The sequence below is a fragment of the Symphalangus syndactylus genome, chromosome 17, assembly GCF_028878055.3.
Source record: "Symphalangus syndactylus isolate Jambi chromosome 17, NHGRI_mSymSyn1-v2.1_pri, whole genome shotgun sequence".
NCBI lineage: Eukaryota > Metazoa > Chordata > Mammalia > Primates > Hylobatidae > Symphalangus > Symphalangus syndactylus.
Window position 1 is genome coordinate 27,368,742 of NC_072439.2, and position 16,671 is coordinate 27,385,412.

General features: G+C 33.8%; 1 protein-coding gene across 10 annotated transcripts in view; it reads right to left on the reverse strand.

Annotated features, from left to right (window-relative positions):
* MON2 (MON2 homolog, regulator of endosome-to-Golgi trafficking) overlaps positions 1-16,671 on the reverse strand; it is a 135,221-nt gene that overhangs the window by 99,642 nt on the left and 18,908 nt on the right. For 7 of the 10 annotated variants that reach the window (XM_055251068.2, XM_055251066.2, XM_055251067.2 and 4 more), the window contains 5 exons: positions 7,434-7,561; positions 6,327-6,458; positions 2,955-3,084; positions 828-925; positions 5-130 (listed from right to left, as the gene is read on the reverse strand). In XM_055251068.2, coding sequence (XP_055107043.1) covers positions 5-130; positions 828-925; positions 2,955-3,084; positions 6,327-6,458; positions 7,434-7,561 — 614 coding nt within the window. Of the gene's footprint in view, positions 1-4; positions 131-827; positions 926-2,954; positions 3,085-6,326; positions 6,459-7,433; positions 7,562-13,993; positions 14,011-16,671 lie in introns of those variants that run through there. The other 3 variants (XM_063621236.1, XM_055251072.2, XM_055251070.2) reach the window with 2 other exon arrangements.

Below are 16,671 nucleotides of genomic sequence, written 5' to 3' on the forward strand. Positions count from 1 at the left end.
TTACTTGTAAAAAGACCTGTGGAAAATCATTGAGGACTGACTCAAGTAATTCGAGGCCAAACGTCCGAGTCATTTCTGTCATGCCCACTAGCCAATAAGGAGCATCAGCATTAACCAATTGACAAAGATCCTGGGAAAATAAATCCAACAATTTCACGTGCTAGAATTAAATGTGCTTTTCAAAACTCACAGTTCATAAATCTTTAAAAAAAATCTCTCTTCTTATATAATACATGTTTTTGCTCCTTAGAAACTAAGCACTGGTAATTCCAATTTTGACAAATTGTGTAATTGATAGATTATATAAGTAAACTTTTAAAGAATCATATAACTACTGACAACACAGAGACAGTAGACACATAAATGATTAATCTAACATTATTTCAAATGAAAAAATAAGCTTTTATTCCGAAGTAATAATATTTTCAGTACAGATTAATCTTGTTTTACCTAAAATTATTTATTCATGACAAGTGATGTAAAAATCAGGTACCTATGTATCAAATTATACTACACAGACCAAATTTATTACTTAAATTTTCCTTGTTTAAAGAAACTTTTTTTTGTATGACTAGTTGTTTCTGATATACCTTTTTTCTAGTCCTGCATTTATTTCATTTTATTTTCTTAAAGTGAGTCATAACATTTTATCATGTTAATTAGCTATAAAGTAAATATAAAAGTTGTTCTTTAGAACTATTTTAATACTACCTTTGACATATTTTCAAAAAAATTCACATTAAAAAAATTAGACATAAAATCCCCAACTAAAAAATTCACACAAAACTATATTTTAGAATAAAAATTACTTTTATCAACTAAAATACCTGGAAAAGCATATATGCATCTTTAGCACAAGGTTTGAGGGTACTGACAGATCTTCTGTTACTATTTCCTTGTACCAGTACTGGTTGTTCTATAATATCTGCAATCAAAACAGGAGGGGTTTTAGGAGTTCATAATAGCCTTTAATAAATTATACATTCTGTTTAAAAGATAATGTTTAAAATAAATATTTGTTTATATAAGTTGTAATTATAATTTCAGAATTAAAATTTCCAATGTTAACATATGCCTCCAAAACAAAAAAAAATGGAAATCTATTTTTACACCAAATACCATAAAAATCACTCTTTGCTACCTTACATTCACTCTAATAAGCTCGGTATCTTTGTCCATGCATTTGGTTTCCCAGTCTCCCATTCTTCAGCCCCTTTATTTCACAGATTTAAAATTCACATGATCTTTAAATGTGCTTTTAAATATCAAACAAACATATAAACGTTCACCATATGGTTAACTCCTCTACTATTTCACGGTCTTCAAGAGAATTACTGCTTGATCTGCTGCTGTTACCATGTCAGTTAACAGATATTCACCAGCTAAGAATCAGCTAGGATGGTGTTTCCCAACTCAGCATTTCTTTAACTACTAGTAAAAAATATCATTCTCTGTTAGTTATGACAGCCTGTTTTGAATAAATATTGACTTAAAGACTACCTGAAAAAAAAAAGTTCTAAGTATTTCTACCTTGCTATAAAGTATTAAATGGCAGATTAGCCTTAGAGACAAACAACTAAAACTACCAATCCAGGAATTTTATTGAGGTTATGAATGTATAAAACATTGGCCGGGCGAGGTGGCTCACGCTTGTAATCCCAGCACTTTGGGAGGCCGAGGCGGGCGGATCACGAGGTCAGGAGATCGAGACCACGGTGAAACCCCGTCTCTACTAAAAATACAAAAAAATTAGCCGGGAGTGGTGGTGGGCGCCTGTAGTCCCAGCTACTCGGAGAGGCTGAGGCAGGAGAATGACATGAACCCGGGAGGCGGAGCTTGAAGTGAGCCGAGATCGCGCCACTGCACTCCAGCCTGGGTGACAGAGCGAGACTCCGTCTCAAAAAAAAAAAAAAAAAAAACATTGAAACTGGGGAATTGCCCTGTGTTATTACAATATGATTTTGAATATTTTAACCAAATGGGACACATTATAATTCCTTAATATTTCAAACTACTAGAATTCTACCTGCACTTTTCCCCAAGAAAAAATAAAGAAAGAACAATATACCAAAGTGGAAATATTCTAACAAAGGTATTCGATAAAAATATTAAAAAAAAATTTTTTTTTTTTTGAGATGGAGTCTTGCTCTGTCACCCAGGCTGGAGTGCAGTGGTGCAATCACAGCTCACTGCAACCTCTGCCTCCCGGGTTCAAGCGATTCTCCTGCCTCAGCCTCTGGAGTAGCTGGGACTACAGGTGCACGCCACCACGCCCAGCAAATTTTTTGTATTTTAGTAGAGATGGGGTTTCACCCAGGCTTGTCTCAAACTCCTGAGCTCAGGCAATCTGTCCACCATGGCCTCCCAAAATGCTAGGATTACAGGCATGAGCCACAGCACCCAGCCAAAAATTAATTTTTATATTATTTAAATGTTCTTAACACACGTTAGCAGATACAGACAAAAATTTACGAGGGAAGCCCACTCTTGGAAATTTATCCTAAAGAAATAATTCAAAAAGATATGTAGGAAACCACCCAAAACAGTTACAAAACACTGAACACAATGCAAGTGTCCAATAGGGGACTAGTTCAGTTAAATTACAGAATGGCCATGGAATATAATGCAATCATTAAAATTTAAATTATGAGGATGAAGCAATAACATGAAAAATTCATAGAATGTAATGTTTGGTTAAAAAATACATATAATGCAATACTTGGTTTAAAATGTGAAATTATCATATTTAATACAAAATTATGCATACACTAGAAATAAACAAGGAAAACAAGGAGCCTATTCCTTAGAGGGATCAAATTGTGAGGAATTTATTTTTTAAATTGCCATTATAGACATAATAATGTTGATCATCTCAGCAAAGGCTGAATGAAAGTTAATAAAAATGAAATCATCCAAGAACCACCCACGAAGTAAAACAACTTCTAGCACTTTACCTCTGTGTCGCTCATCCTCAGCAACCATCCTCTCAAAAACAACAGTAACAACTTGTCGCACTGTAGCAGCAGCTGTATTATTTGTAATATTATCTTTTGTGAAGTGTAGTCGAAAACAGAGAACAATTGCCTGAAAACACAATTTTCATTTAGTGTGAAATAAGATTGAAGAGCAAGGCCATTATCTTTATTTTACCACATGTAACTACAAATTGAATAATTTATGTTTGGTTGTTTCAATTACCAATATGGAAAGTCCCACCATTTACAATAAAATATAAAAATCCTCAGATTTTGATGTAATCCAAGTTGTCAGTAAATATATAGCCACAGAAGATTAGCTATGGTAATGTGAAACATACCTTTTAAAATTTGGTTCTTTTAACATCTATATAACAATGTGTTATGCTTTTATTTCCCCAAAATGACTTGCTTTGCAAATAACATGAACTCAAAGTTTGTTGTATCACTTAATGATCTGGAGAAGCTATGTGATTGCTAAGCATATAAATAAATAAAATTATGAAACTTTTAAAAGGAGTCTTTTTTTCTCTTAAAACTCAAGTTTATTGAGATGTAATTTATATACAATAAATTATAGAATCCCTTAAACTTATATAATTTGATGAGTTCTGACAAACATGTGGGCCCATGAAACTATGGCCACAATTGAGAAACGAAATATTTCCATCACCCCAAAAGTTTTCTCGTGCTCCTTTGCCACCCATCTCTTCCTCTACTCTTGGCCCCAGGCAAGCACCCATGTGCTTTATTTACTGCAGATCAATGGGCATTTTCTATGATTTTTATATGAACAGATTAATTCAGTATGTGCTCATTTGGGCCCAGCTTCTTCCACTTAGAATAATATTTGTGAAATTCATCCACTTTGTTCTGTTTATCAGTAGTTTGTACCTTTTATTACCAAGTAGTATTCTATTGTATGAGTACACCGTGTTTTGCTTATCCATTTACCTGCTGGTGAATGTTTGGGCAGTTTCCAGGTTCTGACTATTGTAAAAAAAAAAAAAAGCTGCTATGAACATTCATATATATAAGTCACTGTGAGGACATATGTTTTCATTTATCTTGGGTAAATATCTGGAAGTGAAATGGATGGGTCATCTGGTAAGAACAGGTTTAACTTTTTAAGAAAACCGCCAGTTGGCTGGGCATGGTGGCTCACGCCTGTAAACTTAGCACTTTGGGAGGCTGAGGTGGGTGGTTTACTTGAGGCCAGGATTTGAAGACCAGCCTGGCCAACATGGTGAAACCCTGTCTCTACTAGAAACACAAAAATTAGTTGGGTGTGGTGGTGCACACCTGTAATCCCAGCTACTTGGGAGCCTGAGGCACGAGAATCCCTTGAGCCTGGGAGGTGGAAGGTTGCAGTGAGCCAAAATTGCGCCACTGCACTCCAGCCTGGGTGACAGAGCAAGACTCTATCTCAAAAAAAAAAAAAAAAAAAAGAGAAGAAAAGAAACCACCAGTTTTCCCAGTGGTTTTACAATTTTACATTTCTGCCAGCAGTATACGTGAATTTAGAACTATCCCTACATCCTCCATAACACTTGATACGGTCTTTTTTCATTGTAACTCTTCTAATGGAAGCATAATACTATTTCCGTATGGTTTTAATTTGTGTCCCTAATAATAACACTAAACTTATTTTCATGTGTTTGTCACCCATTTGAATATATTATTTTAATGAAGTGTCTGTTGAAACCATTTGTCCATACTTAATTGGGTTGTCTGTGTTATGAATGAATTTTAAGAATTCTTTATATAGTCTAGATACAAGTCCTTTGTCAGATATTTGTATTTTCTCACATTCTGTGGCTTACTCAAGGATTTTAGATTTTGTGCCCTAAGAATCTTTGCCTACCCCAATATCACGAAGATTTTCTTCTATTTATCCTTCCAAAAGTTTTATACTTTTAAAAGTCACTCTTGGAGAAAAACATAATGGTAGTTTTAGAATCAATGCCTATCACCTTAACTATACTAAAAATTTTAAAAGACACAAGCCTTTGATATTGCTACTACTCTTTAGATTTCAACTAAAGGAAAGACACAGTACACAGTTATATAGAAGCCTTCATATTACTCAATTTCATACTATTTCTTTATACTTGATTTTTCCCATCCCCAATTATTGCATTTCCAAATTAACCAACATACTAAAATAAATCCTATAATCAGTTCTTATTTCTTTAGTAGATCAAATGAAAACCTTTAATAAAATTTTAAATATATGTATCGGAACAATAATTTGATAGCTAGAAACCAAGAGGAACGATACACAAAAGGATATACAAAAATACATACAGTATTTATATAGTTCATATAAGCTTAAAAGAATAAAGTATTTGCAATTAAAATCTCATTATGATCTAAGAACATCACTTGAGATAGTATACACAGCTTAATGTGACAGTATACTGTACTTCTTTACGAGCCATGCAAATTATAATAAAGCTATTACTGAGAGTCTCAAAAATTCCTTAGACAATAATTTATTTATTGCTATGGTACTCTCTACTTTCTGTTCTTTAGAAATATTTCATAATAAAAAACTTTTTAAAAAGTGAAATAAATAATAGAACGGCTCTTACATGTTCCAAAGGGGGTGGGAGTGATGACAAAATGAGAGCTAGCCATCATACATGCAATCTTATCTAGTATAAATGGTGAAAGAAGATTTGTCTAGCCATTTAAGAAACATATTTGAACTGTCTGGTTTACATACCATATACATGTGAAATTATGGGTAGGGAGAGCTATCACAAGGAATCTAAAATACTCAAGGCAGTATCTTTTTTTCTTTTTGAGACAGAGTGTCACTCTGTAGCCCAGGCTGGAGTGCAGTGGCACCATCTCGGCACACTGCAAGCTCCGCCTCCTGAGTTCACGCCATTCTCCTGCCTCAGCCTCCCGAGTAGCTGGGACTACAGGCACCCGCCACCATGCCCAGCTAATTTTTTGTATTTTTAGTAGAGACGGGGTTTCACCACATTAGCCAGGATGGTCTCGATCTCCTGACCTCGTGATCTTACAACACGTTTTTTTTTTTCTTAGTTCCCTCCTTCCCTATTCTTACTCTTGGGCTACTTTCTCTCTTTTTTCCATTTCCTATTCACAACTCAGCCTGTTGGCTGTACCCAGGGGGCTTTGCTTAAGCACCCCAACCTGATTTCAACTCTAAACTGGAAAAAATAAGGTACCAACAGTTATTAACATGCAATGTCAATCATCACAATAGCTGTAGGCAAGTTGCTTTTGGGTCAAATGACACCAAGCTTTTCTCTTTCAGCCAGCGTATTCAAATACTGTCTCAAAGCACATATGAACTCTGGCAAACAGTTTTCCTACCTTAGAAAGTGCCTCATCATGAACTACTGTATTGGTTGTTAAAAGAACAAGAACTGTTTGAAGTAGCTTAAGTTCTTCAAGACTATTCTCCATTAGCTGCCAAAGCATGTTAATTATATTTCCAGCTGCAGTCTGTAAAATAGTTATTTTAATTATTGTCAGCAAATAAAATATAGATGTTGATGTCCCTAAATAAGAAAAGGTATACAAACCTACCTCAGCTGAAGAGGATTTCTTGATCACAATAACAAAACCCATATTTTTAGATCTCTAGATCCAAACACATCTCTCAAGTAATTTAGGACTTACAATCAATTAATTCTCTCCCTCGAAAACTGTAATATCCTATTTGAATATATACAAATAGCAGCAAGCAGTTTTGTAATACCCAGTCAAAATCACAGCTCATTTCTACAATAATATTGATAGATTGTATTCGGACATGAATAATATGGACATATGCAAATTAGCTATGAGCCTGCTGTTTCAGATACAAATACTTCATTTACAGTATGCTACAGAAAAAAAATACAACCCATATGAACAACACATTGGCACACTCAATTAAATCTGACATTGTTTAAGATGATACATTAATGTCAAAACATTTATTACTTCTATTATAGTACTTATGGAGTACAAAATTAAGATAACACCATTAAATTTGAGACCAACATGCAGATTCATGGTTAAGAAATATTTTTTCTCATTTTTCCATCATAAGGTTAGATACGAACAATACGTTTAAGTTAATGAAAAACAAATTACTACTCCATATAATCTAGGAAAGAGAGTCATGCTCTTCCCTCCTCTTTTTATAAAAGAAAAATTAAATAACCAATTAAATTGAAAACTTGCTTGAGTCTCAAAATTTTCATCTATATTACTGAACTGTGACTTCTTAGATTACAAATGACTTGCAAAAATACTTGTTTGTGAGTGTTTAATGAGGAGAAAATTTGGCAATATTTTAAATAAAGCCATTTTTTCCGAGCACATTGCTATTTGTAAAGGTTTTATATTAAATATCAGGTATGTTTCATTCTCCTTTCATGAAAACTCCTGATTCAACTCTTAGGTGCAGTTTAGATAAAATCTTCACATTACCTCAGACACGACTTCATGTGACATGAGTCTCTGAATAGCAGCCAAACATAGCTGAGTGATCTTCGGTTCCTTGGTTCCACAACCCATTAAAAAAGGCTGTACAACCTCTGAGCTGTTCTCTTTCAGGGCTTCATTTAGAACATATATAAAGTAAATTATTAAATTAAACTATAATTAAGAATGCATTTTTATATAATTACAACCAGTAATAGTGATCTCAAAAAAATCCACTTTATGTAAAATAAACACCAAAACAAAAATCGAGTAGCAAGAGTTAAAATACCTTGGACAGACACTCCAGACTCTGTATCTAAGCTATACGCCTTAACTACCGCTTTCCCATGCTTTTCTCCTAACACTCTGTCCTTTGGTTCTCCTCCATCTTCTGCTACAAACTCTATTAGGACATGGATTTTCAAAACTTCTTTCCCACCTCAAAAAAGCACTCTATTTCTTCATACACTGCAGGAGGGAAAACATAAATAAGAATTCCCACCCTAGAACAGAATCACTAAAAATAGTACATACATCATCCCCACAATACTTGTAAATGAATATTAAGAAATTTCCTAGAATTTTATTATATGCCTTGAATTTAAACAGCCCTAATTTCTTCAAGAAATAAACATATTTCATTAAAAACAATAACATTACTCCTCTTATTACTGAAACAGCACTTTAAATTAATTGGGTGCACATGCTATAATTCCAAACCTTAATTTAACTTCTTCTACCAAGCCAGCTCACTCAGAAGTTTTTAAGTGGCAATAAAAATGTAAGAGATTAGAAAATGTACAAACTGAATTACGCATAATTAAATTTACAAAATGAAATTAAATCTACACACATTTACTGAAAGGCTACACAAAGATGGATATGACAAGTTTGTCATCCTTACAGAATTTGAATAAATGACACGGAATTCCAAGTCAAGAGAACATTAAACTTATAAGCGATTATTTGTTGTTGTTTTTGTGTGTGTGTGTGTGTGTATGTGTGTGTGTTTGTTTTTTTGTTTTTTTGAGACGGAATCTTGTTCTGTCCCCAGGCTGGAGAGCAGTGGCACGATCTTGGCTCACTGCAACCTCCGACTCCCTGGTTCAAGTGATTCTCCTGCCTCAGCCTCCCAAGTAGCTGGGATTACAGGCATGCGCCACCACGCCCGGCTAATTTTTGTATTTTTAGTAGAGACGGGGTTTCACCATGTTAGCCAGGATGGTCTCGATCTCCTGACCTCGTGATCCCCCTGCCTCAGCCTCCCAAAGTGTTGGGATTACAGGCATGAGCCACCGTGCCTGGCCGTGATTATTTTTTATTAAAAGAACTAACTCTATCAGTTATTTTTTGAGGCAAGATATGCAATAAAGACATATAAATCTAAGTTTTAAAATGTTTCTCAAAAGAAATTGACACAAAGTAATCCAGAATCACCATTAAAAATGTAAAACCAGTGTTAACATTAATTTTATCATTTAAATCCTCACCTTCTTCCAAAGCTGTCTTTATGGTATGGTAAATTAAGACTACAACTTCCTACAGCCTGCTCTGCAAAGTCCCTCAGTATGTCCGCATAAATTACTGATTTAGCACAGCTAAAGATGGCAAATACAACTGGCAAAGAACAGTGTTCCCAAAAGGGCTCCCTGTCCTTATTCCCTTGCTTTCTTGTACACAAAGGTTTTGATTCAAATCTAGAGACAAAATTTCCATAACGATATGAATGATTAAAAGATGATGACCATAAAGCTCCTCATAAAGCTTCAATAAAATGATTAAATATCCTACCAGATTTAATCCTGCCAGAACCACTGAAGTGTGAGGCAACCCCTGTCTCTGCTGAACACTCCTTATTAAATGTTATCCAGGCAAATTAAAAGCTCTTAATAGTAACCAAGTTACATTTATAATTTTTCTGTGTTAATATATGTTTCTCATTTCAGCATCTCAATAATCTTAGAGAGTTTACAGGGCCTGATGCAGCCCTACTGATACAGTAAGTAGGTAGTAAAGCCAGAATTTGAAAATACTGTATGTCTTCTAACGCCTGGTTCACTATTCTTCCTACAGTATTATGCTGCCACTCCTTATGGTACATAGCACCCTGACAATAATGGAAGTTAAAAGAGGACCCAATGATTTTGATTTAAAGTTGTCTGCCTAAGTCTTCAGACAAATAAAGGAAAATGAACTCGTTTTCATAAAAAACAAAAAAGAAGATATACTTTCATAGGGTTTAAGATGCCAATGATTTTAAGGCATACCCATAATATCACAACAACAAAAAAAGTCAGTGCCAATTAAACTACGACACAATGCTTTCTAATCACTTAGAATTTTTCTTCACAATTTCATCCTCTGGGCCATAAACAGCACTGGGAATGAACACCTTATTTCTTGAAAGAGTACTTCACTATTGTCTCTGAGATTTTCTTCTAAGTCAATGGCACCCATTCTGCATGTTTTGTTGCTGGTGCTTTTTTGATCTTACCAGAAGATGTTAACAGAAAGTTTTCAATAACTAGGGTGACATTTTAAATAGCAATTCAACTCAACATATGTGGTATCAACAATGCATGCAACTCAACTGATGTGATAATAACATGAAGTACCATGAACAAGTTCATGCACATATTGAAAAAGATAACTACAACATCACCTGGCTCATGATTCTAAGATGCCATCAACTGCAAGATGCATACCAATCAGGGGATGTTAAAAGGTGAAAAAACTGTGCTTATTAAAATCAACAAAATAAGGTGAGTCATGGTGAAATGCTGTGTACATGTTGGCTACAACCAGGTCTATCAAGCTGAGATAAACTTAAGGTAGTAATAAAAATTAATTTTTAAATTTATTTTAATGTAATTCAAAGGAATCAAACATCTATTTCTCATCTGTTCCCTCCCAATTTATATGAGAATAATCAAAAAGGAAGTTTATATGTTATCGAGAATAAATGATCAACAAAACAATAAAACCTAGTTATCTATTCTAAGTCTTCTGACGTATACTTTGAAAAACAAAAACACATCCACTGTATTGAGATCATAATTCAGTAAGAGAAAAATCATAAGGAAAAAAGTTACTGCTTTTCCTTTTCTTCTTTAAAAAGTGGTAATAGTCCAAAGAAGTATAAATTATTCTTGCTCTTCCAACTGAGACATACCCACTCTCCACAATAACTTTAATAATATGTTAGTTAATGATAGCTTTACGTAAATACCTTCCTACAGACTGAGATTTTAGAAATCACACTGAGGAAAAGGCTGTACAGCAATATAAAGAAGACATTTTACTTTAACCATTTTCTATGTCATTCCAGAAAAAAAACAAAACAACAACAACAAAAAAACAGAAAAAGCTGATTCTTTTTGATCAAAGTTATTTGTTTATATTTTCATTAAAACATAAAAATAGGTTACGGTGAGGGATAAAAGAAAAAGTTTATTTTCCACCTAAGTCCCTCAATAAGTGTAACTCTTTAATAGAGTAACACCGTGTGTTGGATAAGTATTGTATTTCCAAATTATATAACTGTGAGATCAAAAGATGCACTTTCACACACCTGAAAAAGGTCCACCAGGTCCCCATATCCTAGGGGTTTCCTTGCTCTGAGCAGTTTCACTGCATAATTGGTTTTTATCCTGGAAAAAAAGAATTAAACTAGGATACCCCACTATGAATCATATTAACAGGGGTAATAAAAGTTTTATTGTGAAAAATTTTAACGGCCATTAAAAAATAAACTTCAATTCTTATGAAAGAAAATGTGACTTAGACATTATTTTGATACTCAAAATGCTTAAAATCTAGTTCTGGGGAAGACTGATATTCCTAACAACATTAAAAAGTATTTTAGTGGGTTCAAAAGGTCTGAAAATATATTTAAATGATTCCAGAATGAGGACAAATGAAAGTCTAGGCAGTTTCACATTAAAAGCACATTACAGGAAAGGGAAGGGCTATTTAACAAATGATGTTGGTTCAATTGGTTAGTAATTTTGCAAAAGAAAAAATCTAAATCCTCACATTACCCGACATATTATTAAGAAAAATCAAAACATAAAATAAAAATGACTATCAACTATGTAGAAGGAGAAGGTCATCCTAAGTGCAGAGCTACAAAGGAAATCAGAAAAAGTGGTTAGGTTATATAAAACTGAAAAGCCTCTAGATAAAAAAATTAAAAGGTAAATGGCCTAGAAAAAATATGATATCAACATGATGGGAGGTTAATATTTTTCCTGTATCAATAGCTCAAGCAATTTGACAAGGAAAACACAAAAATTCGAAGAAATGAATGTAAAATTTTAAAAAAGAATAATTTAATACAGGGAAAAATGATCAACATCTAATGGAAGTAAGAATTCATTTGTCTATTTAATTACCAAAAGACTTTTAAAAATAATAATCCTGGCAAGCAGGTTATAAAAACATGCTCACTTATTGTTGGTAAAGGCATAAACTTTCATCTTTTTGGAAAGCAGTATGGTAACATATTCTAAGAATTTTAAACATATTCATACCCTTTAACTTTATAATCCCACTTCTAGAAATTTATTAAGAAATAATTCTAAATACTGAAATATGCCTAACATAAGGAAATCGTTAAACTATAATCCACTTGCTGAAATATCATACAGCAATTTTATTAAATTTTTAAATTTCTTTTTCTTTATTATAGTTTAAGTTAGAACATGCAGGTTTGTTACACAGGTATACATATGCCATGGTGGTTTGCTGCACCCATCAACCCATCATCTACATTAGGTATTTCTCCTAATGCTATCCCTCCCCTGTCATACAGCAATTTAAAACATTTAAAAAGACTGGCATCAAAGAAAAATATTTATAACAAAAAATACAAATGATATAAGAATGTAAATTTTAAAAAGAAAAAAAGAATAAATAAAAGCACACTGTACTGTAGATAAACTATGTAATCTCCCTAGCTCAACAGGTCAATTTCTGAAAATGGCATTATTTACAGCCCCTCGTTTCTTCTAGCCTGGATTTTAGAAACAGCTTCCCAAAAGATCTCTGCCTAAATGATGATACACTGAAATATACCCTCCACACTGCTATCCTAATTTACTTAAAATATAAATATGAACGTGTCACTTCCCTGACTCAAACTCTTCCCATCATGCTGCTCAGGATATCACATAATGGCCCCTATGAAATTCCTGACACCTATTCCCCCTTCATACTTTACAGTCAGGCAACACTTCAATAGTGTATCCGAATACACCAAGCTGTATACACAAACCTCATGTATTTAAGAAGTCCCCTTTACTTTATACTTTTATATTTTATTTGCCTGGTTAAGTCTTCCTCAGGCTTCCAGACTCAGCCTCAGATTCCCAGGCTGGGTTAGGTGCCTTCCCTATGTCCCCGTAACAACTCTCTCTATAGTTCCACCTTGGCATTAACCACACAGTATAAAAATTCTATGCTGAGGGTCAGTCTCCTTCATTTTTCTGTTATCTGGTTGACATGAACTTAAGATGATAAAACGTACTCAAATCATGTAAAATTAAAGAGAGGTAGAAAAACATACTAGAGGCAGCAATGACTTAGTTGCCTCTTACTGTAATTTATTTATTAGCCTACATTTAATGAAGGCTTACTATTTCCCATGTAGGATGCTAAATACTGGCAACACAAGTCACGATAAGATGTTGACTCTGACCTCAGGAAGTATGTCATCTAGAAGAAAAAGTTTCTAGAAAAGGTCTTCAAAAGCCAAATGAAGGAGTAGGTAGGCTAAACAGAATGAAGGGCACAAACATTTCTTTCAAGTGTATTTCTTGTATTTCCATATAGACTGGAGGTGAATTTCATTACCCATCTTTATATCTCCTCTAATGATTCTTACATAATTATTTACTCATTAGGAATATGTTGCATGATATATTCTATAGAAGTTTGTAAAATATCACAAGCACATTTTTTATAAGAAAATATATTAAATATATAAATATAAGTGTATTCAATTTTAAAAGCAAATAAATTACCTTTTTAAATCAGAAAAAAATTCCAAAGTATATTTACTCATTGCTACTTAAAGACCTTTTAGTTATGACCTTTAAAAGCTCATAATTAAAAGGTCTTTCAAAAGAAGATGAGGGAACAACATGTGAAAAAAGAACAAAAGTCACATCTACTGATTATTTATGTAAAAATTCTTTATGTATACTGACAGCAGCTGAAAGCAGCCACAGGTAGATGTAACCACTATGGTTTGGGGTAGGGGCTAAATATACAATGTTAAAAGATACCACAACTTCATTGATTTCCTTGTTACAAATATTTATGCAAAAAGCAGATTATGTAATTTTTATATAACAAAGAATTTCTGAATTTTTAGTATACTATAAGCTAGGATAATAAACACAATTTGTAATATATAATATTCATATAATAAATGTAAGATTAAGGCATTTGGCCTTGTAAATGAAAACTTTATGTTGCTATTTCTCATTTTCAAAGTTTTATTTTTAAAGAAAATGGAAATTTTGAGATAATGATCTGTACATCTGAATCAATGCTGACATTACCTGGCATAGCATTCCCACTTATGTCAGCATTCATGACAGCAGTGAAAACAAAGAAAAATAAACATTAAAGGAGGATGCTTAAAAGAAGGGGAGATGTAAAGCAAAGACTTACTCTGAAATATAAATAATATTCCCTTGGACAATAAATCTAAGAAAACTAAAGTTGACTAGAAATCTGTGCCAAGTATCATTAATTAAACTACTTGATCCAAATTAAAAGTTACCATTCTTACAACAAATCTTTATATATTCTGAATATACAGAGACATGTGAGATTTCAATATCCAATCTCATTTGAGACTCCTCAACTGTTTGGTATTTTTGACATACATTAGAGCACAAAACAGTATAGTCTCCTATAGTCTCAAGTACCATAAAGAAGTAAATACTTCTCAGGAAATTTTAAAAAGTTAACTAAAAATTTTTCTCAGTATTAACTGTACTCTTAATTATATAGTTTAGAAACTATATACTGATTAAACTCTGTTTTGAAGAGCCTCTGATTTTCAAGAGATAGTGGTCTATAAATCTATAACTTTTAGGTATAATTGCTTTAAATACTTCATAAAAAATACTAGGATAAAGTTGAAGTGTGAATATGCCTCCTCAAGTATATGGGCTCTGGATACTATGAAGATTAAAACATGACTATTAATTGTAGTTGCACCAGATCTGTTCTAACTTGATTTGAATAACGCTAATTGAATTAAAATGAAATTAACAGCCTGCCTATATATTTAAATCATACCAACTAAGTCAAAATTTTTCTTACTCATCTTAAGAGTAATTTATTAGACATTTTACTTGGGATAGAATGCTAGAATAACAGTGATCCTCTGAAGAAATCAGTCTTTTTTTAAAAAAAGTCTTCCACAAACTATAAAACCAATAAAAATTGTATTATTGGAGAATAATTAAGGACTTACCATGGTATCAACAATGATATTAGCAACAGTAAATATTTTAAATATTTACAGTGATATTCTAATATGATTGGCCTATGGTAAGTCTCCAACATAAAAATATCCAGGTCATCATTTTTCTTTAAACACCAATTTCCCCACAGTAGCTAATCTGCCTAATGTACATCTCCCATTAAAACCCACATGCTGGCCGGGCGCAGTGGCTCACGCCTGTAATCCCAACACTTTGAGAGGCCAAGGCGGGAGGACCATGAGGTCAGGACTTCGAGACCAGCCTGGCCAACATGATGAAACCCTGTCTCTCCTAAAAATACAAAAATTAGCCAGATGTGGTGTTGGGCACCTGAAATCTCAGCTACTCGGGCGGCTGAGGCAGGAGAATTGCTTGAACCCAGGAGGCAGAGGTTGCAGTAAGCCGAGATCACACCATTGCACTTCAGCCGGGACGACAAGAGCGAAAGTCCATCTCAGGAAAAACAAACAGACAAAAAAAACCCACTTGCCAGCCTTCCTACCCCTACCATGTGCACCTCTGCCTTTACCCACCACTTTCACTATACCTCTTCTCAATATGCACACAGAGCATTATTCACTTATGTGCATAACGTTATAAAATTATTTGGTGTTTTGATAGACTGTTCAAAATCAGGGAAAAAGCTGTGGGAAACAGATGTAATTGAGGTGAGCTTATGCTAAGGGCAAATTTCTAGCAAAGCTGGATAGCCTACGTGAAATCCACTCTTGCCCCCGATCCTTAATCTGCCCCCAAAAATCTTCATTTCATTTCGTAACACTCTGAAATCCCACCAGTTACAGACTTACTGGTATCCCTTTTAAAAAATGTAAACTATATGAAAGTTAAAGAGATTATTTACTATTTGGACTCTGTGTAAATTAATTTAATAGGACTATTTTCCTCACAGATTAGCTGAGATCAACAGCACTACTGGAACTGGAAATGCAGATTAAAGGAGCACTGAAGCAAGCACTGGTTACGTATGTAATACCGGGAGTAAGTAGCTAACATGGAAACCTGGTGATACCATGGCAGCACACCGTACGAGGAAGAACATGGATGGGCTCCTGAACACTCCTGGATTTTAATCTGGTTCTACCGCCTTTCCTGTGACCTTGGGCAAGTAACTTAACCTCTTCACATCTCAATTTGCTCTACTATCAAGTAAGATAATATTTCCCCACAAGGTTGTTATGTAAGACAGAATGACACAAGTGCCTTGCATATAACAGATTCTTAAAAAAAAAGCCAGTTTACCTCTGTTCCATGTTCATTATTGAGGCAAGAACAAAAGGCACCAAGGAAGAGAAAGGAGTGGACTGGGTAGAAAAGAAGGATGCAAAAGAGAAACTCCTGAAAATTCCTCCTTGAAAACTGGGTTCAATCAAGAGAAGGTGAGAAAATATTTTTTTCTTTTCTCTACTTCACTCTCATTCTTTTCTCATGATCATATTGTCTTAATCCCAAGACTCAAAATTCATATGGTACAACTAAATACAGAAGACTATGTTATGAACTGTTCGTATTATATTAAAGAGAAAGTAGATCACAGAAGGTGGACTGAGAACCAATCTTTCATTTAATACAATGGAACAAATATTACTGAATGCATTTTATGGTGTGTCTCAGGTGATTAGCAGGAAGTGGAGGAGAATGCAAGATGAGTAAGAAAAAAATTCCTTGCCTTTAAGGAGTTAGCAGTGTTAAGCTTTCTGATTTCAGAGAATTTTTATAGCATT